The sequence below is a fragment of the Rattus norvegicus genome, chromosome 12 (genome assembly GCF_036323735.1).
Source record: "Rattus norvegicus strain BN/NHsdMcwi chromosome 12, GRCr8, whole genome shotgun sequence".
NCBI lineage: Eukaryota > Metazoa > Chordata > Mammalia > Rodentia > Muridae > Rattus > Rattus norvegicus.
Genome location: NC_086030.1, coordinates 9683719 through 9705726, shown reverse-complemented (window position 1 = coordinate 9705726; position 22008 = coordinate 9683719). Strand labels below are relative to the sequence as shown.

Sequence of the window (22008 nt, the reverse complement as noted above, 5' to 3'; positions counted from 1 at the left end):
TTTTTCATTATCTTGTTATTTTGTTTCCCACTACATAACCCAGTTTGGCCTTAGACTCTCTCTTTTTTAGAATATTTTTCTTTTTCCTTCAACATTTATACATGTATGACATACCTTAATCATGCCTGTCTCAACTTTTCCACTTCCCCCAGGCTCCCGCCCCCCAACAAACATTCCCAGAGTCCCTCAACACATACCCTTGCATTCTACAAGAACCCCAAACACGTCCCCTCTCATGCCTCAGACCCTTGACACATCTTCCCTTCTTCAAGTCCCCTTCTTTCAGGATCCCGGATACTGATCGATCCGTACTGATATTTGCGATGTTTGAATATCAAGTAGACTCTACCCAAAGCGATCTTCCAGATGCCCAAGGACATAGTCACTCCTGTAGCACCCCACCCCCGGTAGTGAATTCTGAGTGTCAGGGGTGGGGGAGGTCATGTGATGAGAGGGAGGGTCTGCTGACCAAAGCAGGTGCCAACAATGCTGTGACTGAGAAAGAACAGGTAGTGCTCATCCTCCCTCAGCCGGTGGGTGAGAGTAAGATCACTACCACGGTTTGTGAGCCAAATTCGAAGCAAGCTTTATTAAATACTCTCCAGGACAATGGACTCCCAGAGTATGGCTCCAGATGACATTAATTAGAGGCTATGTGCTTCCCACCTTCATCCAATCAGGGACAAGCATACATCCTGACATACTTCCTGCCTTTGTACCTCCCACCCACTTGTGAGCAAGTACATCCTGTGTGCAGTTAGTGTAACCAAGCTTGTTTACAGACGTGAGATCATGAGGCTCGCCATCTTACACGCACAGCAGCCCCCCCAACTCCCCTACCACCTGCTTTCCCCCCACTCCCCCACTCCCCTACTCCCCCACCCCCGCATTCCAGGACATCATCTGTCCTTGCACTTTTGCTTGGGTTAGAGGCATTTTTGTTTTATAGATCTATTAAGCACAGAAATTTAAATTTAAAACATAACTTTAGCTATTACAGTGACAGACAGGGAAAAGGGGGATTTTGAAAGTGACATTTAATCCAAGTCTTTAAACGAAACAGTAAGAGGGCATATTTGAGTAAATTCAGATAAGGAAGAAGATTTCGGTGCGTTACATTCTGAGGCTTCAAGCCCACATTCCTAGCGGATGGTCCTGACTATTGTGTGTGGCAATGACTTTATCAGCTTGAGCTGTTTGTAGAGGGTCGCTTCCTTCCTGTGTGTGTTTACATGTGTCAGCATGAAGCACTGCATGCATGAGCTCCCTGCCGTTTGTAGTAAGAAATTACTCTGGAGTGTGGCTTGCTGGGACACTGGTGTGAGCCCATGTGCGTGCGTGTGTATGTGTGCGCACGCGCACACACACACACACACGCACACACACACGCACGCGCATGCACACACATGCACATACACACACATATGCATGCAATGCACATACACATGTGTACGCACACAGCAGCTGAATCCTCTTCTGAAGAGGAGTGAGGAGGGAATCCTACTGTAAGTGTGAACTGTGACGTGTGACAGCATTTGCTTTGGGTTGACCTTGGGTCTCACATGCTGATGCCATCCCAACTTTTGAACTTATGTACTATAATTAGCATTTGTGTTGCTATAGTACCAAGGCACAGGAAGCTGTCACAGAAGCCAAGGTGTCAGCTCTGTCATCGTGTATGGCTTCAGGGCATAGACAGTAAGAATCACTTTCTCGATTATTTTCGGGTCTCAGTGTCACCATTGAAATAAAAGCTCCCAACATGAAAAGAGCTCATAAAATTGACAGGAGAGGTGACTGATTATACCATAAAAGTGTATTAACCCCCACAGAACTATCCTTTTTAAAATGGTAAATCTCGTCAATATTTTCCACAATAAAATTTTATTATTTGTTTGTTTGTTGAGATGGACTCTCACTGTGTAGCCCTGGGTGGCTGGAACTTGAATATAAACCAGACTTGTTGGGAACTCACAGAGATCTGCCTGTCTCTGGCTCCCAAATGCTGGGATTTAAGGTGTGCACCACCACATCTGGTCTTAGGTAGGGTTTTACTGCTGTGAACAGACGCCATGACCAAGGCAACTCTTATAAAGGACAACATTTAATTGGGGCTGGCTTACAGGTTCAGAGGTTCGGTCCATTATCATCAAGGCAGGAGCATGGCAGCGTCCAGGCAGATATGGGGCAGGAGGAGCTGAGAGTTCCACCTCTTGTTCTGGAGATAGTTAGGAGAAGACTGGCTTCTGGGCAGCTAGGACGAGATCGAATCATAAAGCCAAAACCCATAGTGACACACTTCCTCCAACAAGGCCACACCCACTCCAATCAACAAGGCCACCCTTCCAAAGGATGCCACTCCCTGGGCCAAGCATATTCATATATATATATATATATATATATATATATATATATATATACACACACACACACACACACACACACACACATATGTATATATATACATATATATGTATATATATTCACACATCAATATTAATATATACATTTTAAATTTTAGCTCACACATGCGTATACAAAGTGGGGGACCTCATGTCTAACCCTGCACCAAGCCCTGCTCTACCCCAGGACCTTTAAACATTGGAACAGACAGAGGTTGCTGCCTGTCTGGAACCTCTGACAAGTAGGAGCAGCGTGCGGAGCTCCATTCACACACACACCTCAGTGTAAAGTGGCTTTGCGCCATGCAATGAGCTGTAGAAGGAAGAAAGCTGGGACACGGAACTGGTGTTGGAGGCTGGCTCCAAAGGTCTCCCAGAGGGAGTGATGGTAGAGCCGTGGGCCGTGATAACGCAGAGGGGACCAATGTCAGTCAAATCACACGACCCTGTCCACCAGTTCCACCTGGCAAGTAGGTGACTGGCAAACTTCCCTGCATTCCCACATGAATGCAGTGCCCATGGAAGCCAGAACAAGGCATCTGGTCCCCTGGAACTAGAGTTACTGGCCATTGTGAGCTGCCGAATGTGGGTGCTGGCAACCAAATCCCAGTTCTCTAGAGGAACAGCCAGTGCTCTTAACTGCTGAGCCATCTCCCTAGCCTCAGCGTCCATCTGTCCATCTGTCCATCCCTATTCCTTCCTTCTTATCTTCCTTCCTTCCTTTCTCTTTATTTCTTCTTCCTCCTCTTCCTCCTCTTCTTCCTCTTCCTCCTCTTCCTCCTCCTCCTCTTCTTCCTCCTCCTCTTCTTCTTCCTCCTTTTCCTCCTCCTCCTCCTCTTCTTCTCTTCCTCCTCCTCTTCCTCTTCTTCTTCTCCTCCTCCTCTTCTTCTTCTCCTCCTCCTCTTCTTCTTCTCCTCCTCCTCTTCTCCTCCTCCTCCTCCTCTTCTTCCTCTTCTTCTCCTTCTCCTCCTCCTCCTCTTCTTCCTCCTCCTCTTCTTCTTCCTCCTTTTCCTCCTCCTCCTCCTCTTCTTCTCTTCCTCCTCCTCCTCTTCTTCTTCTCCTCCTCCTCCTCTTCTTCTTCTCCTCCTCCTCTTCTTCTTCTCCTCCTCCTCTTCTTCTCCTCCTCCTCCTCCTCTTCTTCCTCTTCTTCTCCTTCTCCTCCTCCTTTTCCTCCTCCTCCTCTTCCTCCTCCTCCTCCTCTTCCTCCTCCTCTTCTTCTTCTTCTCCTCCTCCTTTTCCTCCTCCTCCTCCTCTTCTTCTCTTCCTCCTCCTCCTCCTCCTCTTCTTCTCCTCCTCCTCCTCCTCTTCTCCTCCTCCTCTTCTTCTTCTCCTCCTCCTCTTCTTCTCCTCCTCCTCTTCTTCCTCTTCTTCTCCTCCTCCTCCTCCTTTTCCTCCTCCTCCTCTTCCTCCTCCTCCTCTTCTTCTTCTTCTCCTCCTCCTTTTCCTCCTCCTCCTCTTCCTCCTCCTCCTCTTCTTCTTCTTCTCCTCCTCCTTTTCCTCCTCCTCCTCTTCTTCCTCTTCCTCCTCCTCCTCCTCCTTCTGTTTCCTTTTCCTGTAATACTAGCAACTAAGCCCAGGGCCTTGAGCATGCTAGACATGTGCTCTGTCACTGATCTATGCCCTAGCTCTTATACACTAAAATTAATAAAAATAAATCTCTTAGTTGTTAGTATGCGGTTTCCACCAAAGACACAGGACTGCTTATAGCACCAGCTTCTTTGTAGAATTTGTAACTATTTATTTATTGTGTACATATAGAATTTTCTCTCTGTGCCCGGCTTCCATGACTTGGCATCACGTCTTTGAGGTTCATGGTGTCCCCGAGGACAGGCTTCCCTTCTTTCAGGCTGCCTAGTATTCCGTTGTGTAGAGAGTCTCATCTCCCTTATCCGTGTATTCACTGATAGTCATTAAGGGTATCCTTGAATTGACATCATGGACAGTGCTTCAGGGGACATGGGCGTGCAGACATTCCTCATCAAACCGAATTCACTTCTTTGCAGTATAGTCTCAGAAGCGGAATTGCTGGTCTATGTGAGTTTGTATGTTTTTTTCTCATTCCCGTCAGCCGCTATGAGGGGAGATTTCACCTTGTGATTATTTTACGTTGTCCTGAACGTCAGTTCTTCATGTTGAGCAGGAAGGTGTCGGCTAAGGAGACCGTGGAGGCCAGCTCGCTGCTGTACAGCTGTAATCCCATCGCCGTGGGAGCTGGGGGATCAAAGCTTGCCTAAGGAGACCCTGTTTCAACCAACCAGGAACAGCAGAAAGGGCTGGAGGGATGGCTCAGCAGTTAAGAGTATCCCCCGCTCTTACAGCGGACTCCAGTTTGTTTAAGAGCACCTCACAACTGCTTGTAATTCCACTTCCAGGGGACTCAGAACCTTCTCCTGGCCTCTGTGGGCAGGCACTGCACTCATGTGTACAACCTCACACACATATATTCATAATTTTACAAAAATCTAAAGGAGAAAGGTTAAGGTCAGAGTAGCAGAGGGATACTTTTTAACTTGGTTAAAATCCAGCACCTCCTTGTTCCATGAAGGGAAAAATGAATGAGAAAATTACAAGAGTGATGACATTTCTCTCAGAGTGTTTACAAGCTTAGGTAATTACTTCCATATTTTTTTTCCTGTAGGAAAAGCCATTGACAAAATCCCTGCAGCGTGGAGAAGACCCCCAGTTCGACCAGGTAGGAGGCCGCGGCTGTGCATGCCGCGTGGTTTTCTATTTATATTAAAAGGGACAAAACAGGAGCCCGGCTGTAATTCAGTGAAAGAGGGCTTGCCTCCAGTGAGCGAGGCCCTGGTGTTTGACACAGCTCAGGGAGGTGAGGAGGCGCTACAAGGACCATACCTTACAAACAGGGAGGCAGGGACAGCCACTGTGAGGCTGAGGAACTTCCTCAGAGCCATAGGCGTGTGGTTTTAATATTAGGCCCTCAGAGACGGGAGAGATGGTTCAGACGTACAGAGGACCCAGACCTGGTTCTCACACTTACCATAAGCTGCATGGGATCCAACGGTGTTTTCTGGCCTCGGCAGTCACAGCATGCACGTGATGCACATACATGCAAAAATGTACACATGGAATGAAAGCAAAATAAATCTTTCAAGAAATACTGACCCCCTCGGCATCTGTAGACATTCAGGGGGTGCCCTGTTGTGGTTTGAGTCAGAGAGAACTGGAAACCCGTGGAAGGAAGGAAGTAGGCCCTCGGAGTTTTGTTTTAATTATTTATTTTCCTAAATCTTTGTATGCCAAAATTAGAGACTAAGAAAAGGTGCTTACAGGGAATCCTGTAGTGGCCAATTGATCTCTGCTCCAAATTACCCCAGTGGTGCCTGCGGCATGGGCTCCATGTTCTGGGTTCCTGAATGAAAGACGCACGCACGCACGCACGCACGCACGCACGCACGCACGCACGCACGCACGCACGCAGCCTTAGATTTTAATAGCCCTTAAACATCTCCATGGCTGGGCCACCTCCTAACCTCCACGTGGCTGATGTACTTTCCAATAATCCCAGCTCAGCACCTACTAAAACCTATATTCCACCTTGGTTGCCCGGGACCCAGACCTGCAGCCCTCCTGGGCCGTGACCCCCAGCTCTTCCACGCAGGCTGTCGCTCTGTCCTGCACTTCTCAGGTGTGGCAGCGATTCCTTTCCGGGCTAGGCAGCTAGCCTTCCTCTTCCCTTGGTCCCTTGCCCAACCATTGGCTGCCAGCAACTTTATTTACCGATCAAAACCAACTGGGGGCAGGCACCCTCAGCGTCTTACTTGCAGACATGCAGATTCCGTGTAATTTGGGGGGACAAACTAACATAATACAAGCAGCATTAGACCAAACCCACAACAGAAGCCACTGAAAAGTCAACTTCCTCTAAATTAGTTGTAGTCCGTGATGACTGGGTCTCTATACCAGGGATTTTAGTTTCGTCCCCTCATTTCCAGGCCCGCCTGGTTCACGGCACACACCTGTAACCCCAGCCCTTACATGGTAGAGACTAGGGGATATAAGTCAGAGGCAAGCCTGAGCTACAGAGTAAAACTCTGCCCTTAGAAAGAGAGACGCGGATACAGTCAATGGCAGAATGCTTACCTAGCATGTCCTAGTTTTTGTTTTTTTTGTTTTTTTCTTTTTTTCCGGAGCTGGGGACCGAACCTAGGGCCCTGCGCTCGCTAGGCAAGCGCTCTACCGCTGAGCTAAATCCCCAACCCCGAATGTCCTAGTTTTAATCTGTAATCCTGGTGAGAGATTGTGGGATGGGGAAGTGGGGGTGTGGGGGCAGAAACAGAATGTAATTGACAAGAGTTGAATTGACAAGTATGAAAGAGAAAAATTGCCTTAATAATCATTATCAAAAGCCTTAGGCTCCGATGGAGAAAAGTACTGAGTGAGGGCGGGACATTGGACGGGAGAGAGCCTGGTCCTGTCACTTCAGAGGGACTTTAGAGGCCTCTAGGAATGATGTATAGCAGGACCTTTGAGGAAGCTGGTCAGGTGTCATGGTGCTACCCTGGAGGTAAATGACATAAAGTCTATAAAGCCTTTGAGTGGGTGCCTGTGTCTGAGGCCAAATACTGCTCAGTGCCCTACGGCCTAATGAACTCTCGAACTTTATGGTCCGGGAACCCTACAGAAGGGAGCTACATTTGCAGCACTGGGAGACACCTCAGGACTCACGAGTCTGGAGTGTTGCAGCAACGTCCACCACAGAGATGCTATTCTCTGCGATCCATGGTGCCTCCCTGACAGTCGGGTGGTGCTCAGCCCAGGTTCCTGAGCTGCTGTGACCTTGGCTTTGCCCAGGGGCTGGCAGCTGTGGTTGTTTACCCGGATTTGGATAGACCATGGGTGGACCCTCACCCCTCCGCCCTGTGTTGTGGTCGTTAACCAGTGCTCCATTGGTTAGAGACCCTTGGTGGAGGCGCCCGCAGTGTCGCCATTTTGTAAGGGTCAGGCGTGGGCTCTTTCTCTTCCCTTTATCATTTATCATTAACTTTGTGTGATTTTTTTCATTACATTTCATATTCTTAGTCTCTTTATCCTGCTGCCTCTACCCTTTCTTGGAAAAACAAGTTTCTCTAGCTAAATATAACGCCTTCTTTATTCTCTCAATTCATCTAAATTAACACTGCAAGGAGTACTTATCCCAAATCATTGAGCTTGTAACACAGCAGTGAGGAATACTTATCCCAAATCATCGAGCTTAAGTACCCTTTGTTCTTTCATTTAGCTTTTCCATTCAACATGGTAGAAACACACTACTGTTTTGAGCTACTTTCGAGCCTAGGTTTAAATCTCAGCTTAGGCACTGAATTCACTAAATGATCGTTAACCTTGTGACTCAATAGTATAACCCATGGACCTGTGTTGTGACCGTCATGTGGCAGTCCAGAGCTACAACCCAATCATGACTCCATGCTATCAGGTCCATGATCTGAGGAGGGCTAACGAAAGGCTGGAAGGCTAAACGGATTTTGGACTCTTTAGTTGTAGACTCACGAGACGTATTTCTTTCACTCCAGAAGAAGGCTGCTGACCAGGCAGTCACCAGCAGGCACCCAGACACATGCTGGCACACACGGGCTGCATAGGAGTAGGCACATGAGGCTACAGAAAAGCACAGGCGGGGCTGACTAAGGCTACTGCTCTGATCTCAGGGCCATGTTCATATAAAACCCATACAAAAAAGTGGCAGTCTGGGTTGGGGATTTAGCTCAGTGGTAGAAACGCTTGCCTAGCAAGCACAAGGCCCTGGGTTTGGTCCCCAGCTCCGGAAAAAAAAAAAAAAAAGAAAAGAAAAGAAAAGAAAAGAAAAAAAAGGTGGCAGTCTGCTAAATGTGGTTATATAATAGAGTATATCACTGTTAATTTGGGTCCCTAGACATCTGGTGTCAGCCATTTTGTGCTATCTCAGACCTATACCCCCCGCCCCCTAAACACACACACCATGTGTAGTGCCAGCCATATTTTAGCTAACATGTAGTGGATAGCCATAGCAGCACCATATTGTCTAAGCATAAACTGGCTCTTACAACCTTCTGCTCCCTACACACATTCACTGAAAGCTTGACATGGCCCATTCCATACCATCACTGTCTGTAAAGATGCTTTAAGTGGGAGCAAATGATAAGATGGTTACCCAGATCCATAAGACACAGTGTTGCCGTCTGATCTAAGACACAGTGTTGCTGTCTGTGTCGTGGTATGATCTAAGACACAGTGTCGCCTCTGAGTGTTGCTCTCTGATCTAGCTGTATCCTGAGGCAACACTAGACTCTTCCACACAACTGAACCATTTCTGATCTGTTTCTTCACATCCATACACAAGGGCCCTTCAGCATTGCCAGCAGTAATCAACTGTTGAAAAGGTTTCAAGATGCCTAAAAGGTCGAAGAAGGTCTCTGGACTTAGAGTCATGGGAATTCCATTAATGGGAATGCTTGAAGTTTCCTGCAGTCTGTGTGTTTACAAAGAACTCAGCCTGCACTGGTGGAAGGCCCCAGTGCCAATGGGATGCCCCTTCACTCCCCAGTATCAAAATGGTCTAAGTGACAGTCTCATGTTAACACCAGGAGACTGTTCTCACTAAGGGGCCTCAGGAGACCTTTGAAGAATGCAAATTTTGGGGGTGGGGTTGGAATTGATGAAGATTTGACATTAAATGAAGTAGATGCAAACAGACTCATAACAAAAGATGGTTAGTACTAATACTGTTTAAGAATAATGAATACCAGTGAAAGAAGCAGAAGTTGGTCTCAATGCAGACCAACTTTTGAGGTAATTTCCACTTAATTCAACAAAGAGTGTCTGGAATAGCTGTGTGTGGTGGCTAATCTTGGTATCAGCTTGACACACTGGGGAAGAGAAAACCTCCTGAAGAGTCACTTGAATCAGACGGGCATGTTGGCACATCTGTGGGGCATTTTCTTAATTGATGCAGGAGAGCATAGCCCACTTTGGGTGGTACCTCCCCTGGGCAGTGGGCTGTCAAAGAAAGGTTGCGAGTCAGTAAGGAACGTTGCTCGGTGGTCTCTCCATAAGTTCATGCTGCCGTGTTTGTGCCTTGAGCCTTTGTGTTCCTTTTTTTTCTTTTTTTCTTCTTCTTTTTTTTTTTTTTCCGGAGCTGGGGACCGAACCCAGGGCCTTGTGCTTGCTAGGCAATCGCTCTACCACTGAGCTAAACCCCCAACCCTGCCTTTTCATTCCTTATTGATGGGTTGTAAGCTATAAACCAATCAAACCTCTTCTGCCACAGCTTGGCTTAAGCCTGTGTTTGATGACGGCAAGAGAAGCCTACCCTGGACACAGATCTGATAGACGTCCTATCCTCAAGAAATTCTCAGACCCAGAAGGAAGAGAGTGTCTTATGCTTAGAATTCTACCATGAGGAAGCTAGGGTTGCATATCAAGTTATGACGAGGTCTAGAGAGGAGAGCAGCACCTGTATGTCCCAGAGAGTCATCAAAGAGTAGTGACCTCATCATCCAGATGAATAAGATGGGCCAAGGCTAACCCACAGACAAAGGTGTTAAAGGTCTCTAGGGGTTGGGGATTTAGCTCAGTGGTAGAGCACTTGCCTAGCAAGCACAAGGCCCTGGGTTCGGTCCCCAGCTCCGAAAAAAAAGAATAAAAAAAAAAAATAGTAGAGAAAAATGTGCCGGAAGCTGGGAGAAGCCTAGGAAGATGCAGCCATCCAGGGCACAAGTGAAGGGACAGGGACCACAATAGAAAAGGCAAAGGGGTAGACTGGATTCAACAGCTCTGGAGAATTGAACGTGAGGGAACTCTTGGCTGTGGGGCAGTACTATTGGAGTATTGAAGTTAGATGCTTGAGATCGGGCCTTCCTGTGAAGCCTTGGTTCACCTCTAATTCTCCCTCTGCATTCTCACCTCTTTCTCCCCAGTGCTGGGATTCCAGGTGTGTACCACTGTGCACAGCTGTTGAATCCATTTTTCATGGCTGATAAATCCATGTTAAGTGGTCTAAAGGCCTCACTTCCACACCTAGGTTTTTGTCGTTCCTCCTGACTGGCAACACGTAAAGAGGAGCATGCTAGAGCAGGACCATGGCGCCCATGACGGGGTGGCTTTTCATGATATGTGGAGAATGTGCTATGAGCTGTGGGGTAGATATTTTACTTTCAAGCATCTCTCTTCTGGTATCATTTTTTTTTTTTTTTGAGCTGGGGACCGAACCCAGGGCTTTGCGCTTCCTAGGTAAGCGCTCTACCACTGAGCTAAATCCCCAGCCCCCTGGTATCATTTTTCAAAAAGATTTATTTATTTTATGTATGTGAGTACACTGTCACTGTCTTCAGACCCACCAGAAGAGGGCATCAGATCTCATTAGAGATGGTTGTGAGCCACCACGTGGTTGCTAGGAATTGAACTCAGGACCTCTGGAAGAGCAGTCAGTGCTCTTAACCACTGAGCCATCTCTCCAGCCCCTTCTGTTATCAAATTTAACAAACACCCTTTTTCTGTTTGTTTTTAAAGATGTAGATTTTTAAAAATCATTTTATGTACATACATGTATGTATGTATGTATGTATGTATGTATGTATGCATGCCTGAGTGTATATATGAGTACTATGTGTGTGCAGAAGCTCAGGGACTCCAGAAGAGGGCATGGAACTGGAGTTGCATGCAGTTGTGAACCACAGGATGTGGGTGTTGCGAGCCAAACTCAGGTCCTCTGGAAGACAGCCGATACTTGTAACTGCTGAGCTACGTCTCCAATCAAACAGCAGTTGACATGTGAAGAGTGGACCTGGGTGGGTAGTGGCCAAATGCAATAAAGAGAAGTAAATGCTAATGTTCATAAATGCCCCTTTACTGGGGAAGGCGGCAATGTCTTCTTTGCAGAGGGTGGATTCATAACAGGCACTAGACACATGTAGAAGAGACAGGTGCTGAATACGCACTAAATATTCTTACATGTGCCTTCCAGCTGTGCACATGCCCATGTGCCTTCCAGCTGTGCACATACCCACGTGCCTTCCGGCTGTGCACATACCCACGTGCCTTCCGGCTGTGCACATATGTGTTCTCCGACCCTAGCTTTCAGACTGTAGCCTATGTGCTGTCTAATAGTGGGTGGATCGGACTGAAATGCAGGCTGAATGACGCTCACACAAAATACTTACAGCCAGAGTGGGTTTGGCTTTCTGATTTTTACATACACATAGAAGGATGGCACTTAAGTCTAAGTTTGAGGTTGGGCTTGTGGCATATGTACTTTCTACATTCAGTCTAAATGGCATTTGATACAAAAAAATCTTTGAATAATTTTATGAATTAGTGATACAAATTTGTACAACTTTTCATCTGAGGTGTCAATACACCTTAAATTTTCAGATTTGGGAGCTTTAGATTATAATTCAGATATCCTCCCTGTTTTACTAGCTGGACCACCCCCCCCACCCCAACCCCAAACTTTGTATTTTGGAACAGCCTCTGCTGGGGAGTGGAAGTCACTCCTTTTTTATGTCTGATTGTTCACCAAAGGAGCTATGGCTGGGACATCAGATGAAAGTCCAAACATCAGGACCAGACCCTAATTGTCACATGTAAGTTGTCTCACCATGCTTTGGCCATTGCGTAAGGTTGAACACGGGAGTTCAGAGAAAGTGCTGGAGCCTAACTGGGACAGGGCATTGGCATGGAACCCTGGAGAGGAAAGCCCTCCAGGGAGAATCTTCAGCAGATAAGACTACAGACGAGGCTACCACTTAGCTTCTGAGTTTCGCACCTGCTGATATGTCAGATTAGAAGTGCCCGAGTGTGGCCACCACAGACATTGGATTTTGAGGACTAATGCAGGCAGGCAGGGAGAGAGGGCATCTCTGATGTGTGAGATTGCGAATACTTGAAGAAGGGACAAAGATGTGTGTGTGTGTGGGGGGGTAAGTAAACAGAGGAGAGCAGTCTGTGAGGCGTACACCGCTCTCACAGATCCACCCAGACAGAGTGAGTGCCTGGCTCTGTTCATTTTCAATTGCTATCATGGAGATGACCAAGATCAACACTTGAGTAACAGGCTTAAGCTAGTGACAGATTCTGAATCCAGGATGGTTCCAGCTACGATCCTCAGGGTCATTTCTTGCTGTCTTAAGAGCGAGTCCTAGCCCAAAGGAAACTTGAGGATCAGGCTTCACGGCCTCCCTCCCTCCTCAGAGTCTAATATGTTCATGTTCAGCCTCCTCTGAGCCTCAGGAAGCTGGCGGGTGTTTGACTGTGTGCTTACGTGCTGGAGTTAGAAGCCTGGGCCATAAACTAAGCCCTCATAAATTCCCCAAGAGGCCTTGAGGGTCAGCCCTTGGGTAAGGAGTAGTTAAGGCTGTCTCCCCTACTGATGCCCTTAAAATGCACTTGTCTGGCTCTGGTAGATAAAATTCTATCATCAGCTTTGGTCACTCAGCCAATAATCTCATCAGAGTTCTCTGAATTGCATTAATTAGCATATGAGGCAATAGGCATTTTTACAGCAACTTCATATGTGCATATTTTTGATTGATTGACCCTTTGCTCCCTCCTTGACCCCCATTACCACTTACACTACCCCCTCCCACATTGTTCCCTGTTCCCCTTCATACCAAAAGCCTGTTACCCTCCTCCCCTCTCCCTTAGAACCCAGCCCCCCACTTCCAGCTCACGAAGCCCTTTCTAGTTTCTCAGCCTCTACTTGCTCTGGCTTCCACAGAAATGCATACAGGTAAAATTCTAAAACTGGGTCCACATGTGAGAGAACATGCAGTGTGTGTCTTTCGAAGTCTGTGTTGCCTCGGTCAATATAATACCTTGCAGTTCTGTCCATTTTCCTGCAAGTTTCGTGATTTCATTCATGGCCGGAAAAAAAAATTCCATTGTCTCAGTTAGGGTTTCCATTGCTGTGAGCAGACACCGTGACCAAGGCAACTCTTTTAAGGACAACATTTAATTGGGGCTGGCTTACAGGTTCAGAGGTTCAGTCCAGTATCATCAAGGTGGGAGCATGGCAGGGGCCAGGCAGGCCTGGGGCAGGAGGAGCTGAGGGTTCTACATCTTCATGCGAAGGCCTCCAGGAAAAGGGTCTCTTTCTCACAGAGCTGAGCCTGAGCATTGAACCTCAAAGCCCGCTTACCCAGTGATGCACTTCCTCCACAAGGCCACACCTCCTAATATTGTCATTTCCCATGAGCCAAGCTTATTGAAGCCACCACAGCATGTACCACAAGTACTCATTATCCGTTCACCCATTGATGGGACCCCGTGCTTCTACTTCCTTGCTATTGTGACGAGAGACACGGGGGTGTATCTCTGAGGTAGGACAGAGAGCTTTTTATGGCCAAAAGGTATAGCCGGGTCTATTTTCAGTTCCCGAAATGTTGTCTCAATTAATGTTATAATAATTGGCTTCATAACAACCATCTCATACATGTACATAGCGTATCTTGATCATCCTTGCCCAACATTCCTCCCACTCCCACTCTTCTTTTTAAAATACTTATTTATTAATTATGTATACATCATACAGCTTTCTGTCTGCATATGTGCCTGAAGGCCAGAAGATGACCCCAGATCTCATTACAGATGGTTGTGAGCCACCATGTGGTTGCTGGGATTTGAACTCAGGACCTCTGGAAGAGCAGTCAGTGCTCTTAACCGCTGAGCCATCTCTCCAGCGCCCCCACTCCCACTCTTGTTAACCCCCTCCTCTTCCCAACTAACCCACCCCTGTCTACGTTCATGTCCGTCTGTGTGTGAGTGTATGTGTGTGTTGTGCGTGTGTAAAAGTGTGTGGGAGCATGTGGGAGTGAGTTTGTAATATATGTATGTGAACGTGTGTAAGTTTGTCCGTGTGTGTGTGTGTGTGTGTGTGTGTGTGTGTGTGTCTGAAAGAGACAAGGAGAAAGAGAAGAGGATGGGGCAGGGGAGCAGGAAGAAGCAGATAAAGAAGGGGAGGGAGAGAAGGGGGAGGAGGAAGAGGTTGGGGAGGAAGAAAAAGGGGGCAGAAACAAAGACAGAGAAAATAAAGACAGGGAAGAAAGGAAAGAGAGGACGAGGAAGAAGAAGAGGAGGAGACTGGGGGTTTTCATTAGGGTTTGTTTTTTCTTCTCCACAAGTGTGGTGTGTTGGAGGGGAGGTATTTACAGGAGCAGGGTACCTTACCAGAGGTTAGACCACTGAAGAAAAGCATTTCTCCCTCTGCCTTGGGGAGCTCCTCCCTTCCAGAGCAGAAGCCTCCACGCTGGTTTCCATGGGCACACACCAGTGTCTGTTCCTGCCCCATGTCAGTGTTCTTCTCTCCCCACATCCTCACCTCCTTAGTTTTCCTGCTGACAGCTGTCCTGACTGGAGTGTGGCGGCTCTAGGTAGTTTCCCCAAGTGTTCAAGGATGTTGAACATTTTTTAAAAATTTCCTTCACAATTGCATGCACACATGTGATCTATCTTGATTCTAGCCTCTATTATTAGCCCGTTCCCACCAAGTCCCCTTCCTGGGTTCATGTTTGATTGTATCTGTCTGACTGTGCCTGTCGTCTGTCTGTCTCTCTGCTTGTGCCCTACAGCATTTACTTTGAGTCGCACATGTGAACTCTATTGGGTGTCATTTATTTCTGCAAGGGCAAATTATACTACCCAGGAACAGGACCCCCTTCTCCAGCAACCTTCAGCCTATAGCTCTTCCGGGAGGTGTGGGGCTTTATCCCCTCCCCCCAGGACACAATGTTGGTGGCACAGAATCAAGTGCAGGTAACCACACCTGCTGTGAGGTGAACGACTTTACAAATATTTATTGGCCACTTGCTTTTCTTCTCAGGTGGACTGTCAACTGAGTTCATTGGCTTATTTACTGATGGGAAGTTTTGAGTTTGGGGTGCTGAAATTTCGCGGCTCTTTCTGTGATCTGGACATTAACCCCTTGCCAGAGAACAGCAGTTCTCCACCCTCCCCACAGTTTCTTCTGCCGTGCAGAAATCAGATGTGTTTTACGTGTGAGTTTTCATTTCAATATTTAGAAATGGAAGGACGAGACGGGTATTCCAGAAAGGTTATTGTGTGCCCTGCATTTCGTAGCGTCTCATTTTGTCCTCATTTTAAAACCCAGGGAGATTAAGTCTTCCCTGTCTTGGTTTATGACTCTGAGCTTCAGAGAAACGGCTCTGTGCCGGGCCGGTAGAGCTGTAATGTGAAGCCAAGACCTTCTGAGCTTCTCAGTGCCCTTGGGAGATTATGAAAGTGTGCCAGGTGAAGGCTCAGGCAGCTCACGCTGGGCTCTGAGGCCGTTCAGTCGCAAGCGTTTGCTCAGCAGTCTTGCTGTCATCCGCCCATTGCTTGTGCTATTGCTGTAATTTCCAAACGGTGTACTCAAACGTTCTGAGTAACTGCTTTGGTTTTTGTTGTTGTTTGTTTTTTGTTTTTTATAGGTGCTGTCTGTCTTGTGTACGGTTAGAGCATCTTAGGTTGTTAATGTGTGAAAAGCATACTGCCTATTAGCAGAAAAGTCAGGGTAAAATTAAAATGTATCCATGTGCTAGGGTTGAGATAGCATCGTGAGCACTCATAACTGTCTCATAAAGGACCCGTGAGCCTGCGGTGTTTCAGCGGTCACCGTAGTGCCACAATGCAGTGAAAAACTTGTTCAAAGTGGGTAAGTGGGGCTGGAGAGGTGGCCCAGTGGTTAGAGCACTGGCTGTTCTTACCGGGGACCTGGGTTCAGTTCCCGGTACCCACATGGTGGCTCATAGCTGTCTGTAACTCCAGGGCCAGTAGTTCTTTTGCCCTCTTCTGGCCCCTATGGGCACTTCATGCACATTGTGTACATCCGTACATGGAGGCAAACAAATAAAATAAGAAAAATTACTGTCTTTAAAAATGTCTAAGTGAAGGTGAATAAGCTATTAAGAATAAAAAAAAACCCTACATTGGATTTGTCCATTATCAGTGTTATTCAGAATTTCTGAAATGATTCTCCAGTAGAATGGTATGTGCCATAAAACCAAGGGGTTAGAACAACAACAAAATGGTGGCTAATCTTCCAGAAAAAAAAGTACTGAATCAAGTGTTTAAGGCTTTACCACTTAAACAGTGTGGTGTGTGGTTGAGTGAAAGCAAGCCGCACGTGCGGTTACTTTACAATGTCAGTGTTTTCAGAGTCTGCACAGTAGGTACCTTGACCCCCAGTGTCACTTGGCACTTGAACTCCCTTACAAAACGAAGTCATCGCTGGGGTGACTTTAAACCCACCATTTAGCTCACCACTCGTGGCCAGTCTATCTTGTGACTATAAAATATGGTGTGACCTCATGAAGTGAGTCTTCAAACATTTATGTGTGAAGTTTCCCTCTTTGTATTCGTCAGGGGTAACAAGATGTTTCAGAAAAGCCACCCTCTTCGCTGAAGCATAAACGGACAGTGTCTTTTAGCCTACTCACAACGTAAAAAGCCAAAGCAAATATTAGAACATTTGCAAAGTACATTTAGTACTCTTATATGCACCCCCAAAAAAACACCCTTTGAAATGAGCCTGCGACTCCGTATACTCCGTCTCCACCTACTGCCCAGTCTCTGCCCATCCCCATAGAAGAGCATGATTATTTCAAAGCCACAAGGCCCGCTTTCAGCAACAGCACAGAGCTGGGATCATGTGGCCATTGGCTTCACTTCGTGTATAGGGCGGAGTCCAAAAGCCAAGCCAGCAAGACCTTCCTCCCTTCCTGGGCTTTGAGGGCCCAGCCTGGCAGATCCCAAACCCTCCCCCCCCCCCCTTGAAAGTCTGACTCCTGAAGGGCAGGGTCAGAGAGATGGAAGAGGCGCATCTGTCACCCTGCGGATTCCCTCCGAGATATTGTCAGGGCCTGTGGTGACGACAGCTTTGTGGTCATTTTTACAGGCAGACTGTGGAACCCTTGCTTCTTTGTTCTATGATAAAGACCATGGTCAAAGCCACTAAGGGAGGAAAGGTTTATTTGGCTTACACTTCGAGATCATAGTTCATTATTGAGAGAAGCCGAGGCAGGAATTCGGAGGCAGAAACTCGTGGAGACCCTGGGGAAAAACTGCTAGCTAGTTTGCTCCTTGTGGCTTGGTCAGCTTGGGCTCTTATAGAGCCCGGGGTGACTCCGCCCACCAGCCCGGGTGACTCCACCCACCAGCCCAGGGTGACTCCGCCCACAGTGGGCCGGAGCCTCCTACACCAATCATTAGTCAAGAAAACGCCCCACAAACCAACCCACAGGCCAGTCTAAAGGAGGCAGTTTCTCAGTTGAAGTTCCGTCATCCCAAATGACCATTGCTTGTGTCAAGGTATCGAAACAATATTAATAGTTAATAAATAATAATAACAAAAACCCTACCCAGCACCCTACCCAGTTATACCTAAATAAAGTGGCTGTTCCACCCAGAGATGCTTAGGGATCGGGTGTAAGTCCATCTCCGTTATAAATTTACAGTACCAGACTGGAGTATCACACACAGGAATGGTTTGATTTATCATTGTTTTTAAATTTTTACTAAATTATCTGTCTATCAATTTATATATCTATCTCTATCTCTTTTCTTTCTTTTGGGGGAGGGGGTAGATTTTTATTTTGATGTTTTTTTGTTTGTTTGTTTTGTTGAGAAGAGGTTTCTCTGTGTAGCCCTGGCTGTTTTGAAACTCATTGTGTAGACCATGCTGGCCTTGAATTCAGAGATCCTGCCCCCTGCCCCCTGCCCCCTGCCCCCTGCCCCCTGCCCCCTGCCTCCTGCCCCCTGCCTCTGTGCTGGAGTTAAAGGAATGCACCACTGTACCTGGCTAAATTTTCCTTACTTTTAAAAGGTTGTGTATGAGTTCCTACTTGTATGCACACATGTGCACCACATGTGTGCAGAGCCCATGAGGGCCAGAAGAGGGCGTCAGGTCCCCTGAAACCGGAGTTATATACAGACAGTTGTGAGCTGCCACGTGTGTGCTGGGAACTAAACCCAGGTCCTCTGCAAGAGCAGCCCGTGCTCTTAACCACTGAGCCATCTTTCCAGACGTAAAATATTCTGTCTTATATTGGAATAACTTTAGCAAAATCTAGAGATCTCTCCCGTAACACACCACAACTTGCTTTCCTCCAGACAGTTATATTATATGGACATGGCAGGAAAACGTATTATGGTGCGGACGTAACTAGGGAGGATAAAGGCCACTGTTGTGCTTCTGAATAAACAGGTTGGTTTCCATTTGAAATCCTGATAACCAGATTCACAGAATGGTCTAAATACAACATTCTTGTTATTTTTCCACTTCTACTGACCTATGACTAAAGGTAATGCACAGCAGCTATGTATGTGCCTTACAACTGATGTCATGAGAGAAGGAGACCAAGGCGTTGAGTAATAGACTCTGAGGGGCAAGCCCTGCTCGCTCCCCTAATGGTTTTAGAAGTCACGGGGGAGAGTTTGCTCACAAGACCTCTTCACTTTAAAGGGCAGCTACACCAAGCTTGCTTAGCTGTGGAAGTAGGCTATTGAGGGTTTCAAACAACAAATAAATAAATTTTTTAATTTTCCTTTAGAGCAATAAAATCAAACTGTCCTTACTCATTGGTACCTAGAGCCTGACTGGGGGCAGAGTTCCAATGATTGCCTATTGGGAGAAAATAGCAACAGTTGTTGTTGTGAAGGTTATTCGTTTGGGAAACTGCTTTGCCTGTTTTGCTCTAATGATTAATATGTTTGAGTTATATTTATTTATACCCTAAGGACTTTCGAAGACTGAAACAGCACAGGGTTAATATGGTAGAGGACACAATAAAATAATACTTGTGGTTTCATGAAGAATTCAGGTGCGGGGACCATCCGATTGCCACAGTGACCGGTGGTCAGGGGTCAGGTGTGCTGTGAGTAACAGGATTATTATGTGAAGAGTGTCTTTGGTGCTAAGTGACTTGACATACGTACTTATGAAAGAGATGTCTGGGCATGTGTAGGAAACTTGGTGGCACATTGCTGGTGGTTGATCATTTATTCAACAGCCAGTGTCTGGGGACTGGCCTTGCCAGCAAATCTTCTGATGGCCTGCATCTCTCTGTCCCTAAGGTCATCAGCTCCATGAGTTCCCTCTCTGAGTACTGCCTGCCCTCCATCCTGCGAACACTGTTTGACTGGTACAAAAGGCAGAACGGCATGGAGGACGAATCGCACGAGTACAGACCACGAACGAGCAATAAGTCCAAAAGGTATTTACTTTCTCTCTCTCTCTCTCTCTCTCTCTCTCTCTCTCTCTCTCTCTCTCTCTCTCTCTCTCTCTCTCTCTCTCTCCCTCCTCCCTCTCTCTCATGCCTGTCATGCTCTTGCCCCTGTCTTTCCTCATGCATCAAAATGAGAATTATGTAGCACATGGGGCTCTCCGACATTCCAGGAAGAGCCCCTGCAAATTACGTGGTGCGCTCTGGTCCATAGCAGGTGAAGTATTTGGAGCATCTTATCCCCGCCGTCTGGCTCCGGTTGGAAACGCACCGGCCTTATTTATATATTTGTCAGCACAGACTACAGTGGGCCCCAGGTCATCATATTGGTTCTTCTTCCTTCCACAACCTCCCCTTCCTAGGTCTATAGTCAAGATCAGGCCACTGCAAGCCCAGTGACTCCATCAGATAGTTGAATATTAGCCTGTTACCCAGGTAACAGGAGTGCTTAGCGAACCATGGTGGAAGGACACCGGGCTACTGGGAGGGAGTCCTACGGCTCGCTATCTCTCTGTACCTCAGAGAGAGGGGGTTAAATTCATGCCTGCAACTTCCACTGCCGAATGAAGACTGTCCGAGCATTCCGTGGTCTGTCTCCCCTGTGGGTTTGAGAAGTGGAATTTACTACCTCGGGAGCTGTTTGGCATTCTTATAGGATCAAGTCAGCGTGTGACCCCAGATAGTAGGCAAACACTGAATTTCCTAAGTTTGAAGTTAAGGTATGGTACCTGAGCAAAGAAAGAAACAAATTATGGATATGAAGAAGGTTTAACATAACTTTTAAAAAATGAAATTATGGACTGGAGGGATGGCTGAGTTTGAAAATAAATACTGCTCTTGCAGAGGACCTGTGCTGGGCCCCCATACCCACATCAGGAATCTTTTTTTTTTTTAATTATTTTTATTTTTTATTTGGAGCTGGGAACCGAACCCAGGGCCTTGCGCTTGCTAGGCAAGCATTCTACCACTGAGCTAAATCCCCAACCCCCACATCAGGAATCTTATAACCACCTATGTCCCAGGTCTTTGGGGATCAGATTCCTTGTTAACCTCTTTGGATACTTGCACTCACATGCACACCCATACATACATGTAGTTAAAAATAAGATGAATCTCGAAGGAAAAAGAGGCTATCTTGAAACTAGTTCTGTTTCTCCACAGGAATTGATTGTACTTTTTTTTAAGTGCTTTTAAACTTGAAATCTGCTACTAAAAATCAGATACCCACCACTGCTTTCAAGGGGTTTAGCCTTTGTTCTTCCTGATAACCCTGATATTATGTTTAAAGTTTTCTTTTTGAAACTTAAGACCTGTAATTCTATCAAATACGTTTCTTTTGGGCCTGTAAGTTAGTTTGCTAAAACTTGAGTTTCTGCAACAGTCAATCATATTGATCACTTTGTTCCAGAAGATGATGGATAACTTTTCCCACACTGAGTATATTTTAGTTGAAGGAATTAAAAAAAAAAAAAAAGCACAGAAAAACAACTAAAACCAGAGCCTCACTCTCTAGCCGGATTAGCCCAATGCACTTGGCAGACCTTCTTTTCCAGCTTCCCAAGTACTGGGGTTAGAGACAGGAGCTAGCAGGAAGTACCCAAGCACAGTATACGACATCCTGTGACAGCCACTGCTTTGAAGTATGTGTTTCCTGGTCTTAGATGATTCCCAGCACTGAACAGCCGACACCACTAAGTCCGGTGTTTTCTGCCTCCAAAAAGAAAGCCTCCTCCCATTACCCGTCTTTCTTTAATCTTTTCCTTTGTTTAGATTTTTAGTTTCATTTTGTGCCTATAAGAATTTGCCTGCACGCATGTGCATGCGGTGCCCGTCAAGGCCAGAAGAAGGCATCAGATTCCTTGAGACTGAACTTACAGATGGTTGTGAGCCACCATGCCAGTGCCAGGAACCCAGGTCCCCTGCAGGAGCAGCCAGTGATCTTAACTGCTGAGCCATCTCTCCGGCCCCTTTAGCAGTCTCTCTTCAAGAATAACTTTTTAACATATTCAAATTCGACGACAGAATTTCCATTATGTGTCTGAAAATGGTTTGCAGTAAATTCATGCAATAGCTTCCTCCCATCAGAAGCATTGGCTTGTGAGTGGGAGAGAGACTCCCCTGAGGGTGGCTCCCCACAGGGACCCAGCAGCCATTTGTAATAATTGAACTAAATGAGTTTGGTCTTTTTCCTCTGCCCTGTCAGAATTCAATCACTAAAACTAGATTCTCGATGAGTTGAAAATGCAAGGTTTGTTGCTGTTGTTTTTGTTGTTTTTGTTGTTGTTGTTTGGGTTTGTTTGTCTTTGTTTCTGGGTTTGGTTTTTAATCACTATTGGTCCTTTGCAGGAAACTGGGGTCAATTTTGAGGTCAGATGTCCACAGAATTAGAACAG

General features: G+C 46.6%; 1 protein-coding gene across 4 annotated transcripts in view; it reads left to right on the top strand.

Annotated features, from left to right (window-relative positions):
* Fry (FRY microtubule binding protein) overlaps positions 1 to 22008 on the top strand; it is a 243032-nt gene that overhangs the window by 67665 nt on the left and 153359 nt on the right. For all 4 annotated transcript variants that reach the window (NM_001170398.2, XM_039089331.2, XM_063271250.1 and 1 more), the window contains exons 3-4: positions 5041 to 5094; positions 19467 to 19606. In NM_001170398.2, coding sequence (NP_001163869.2) covers positions 5041 to 5094; positions 19467 to 19606 — 194 coding nt within the window. The remainder of the gene's footprint in view (positions 1 to 5040; positions 5095 to 19466; positions 19607 to 22008) is intronic.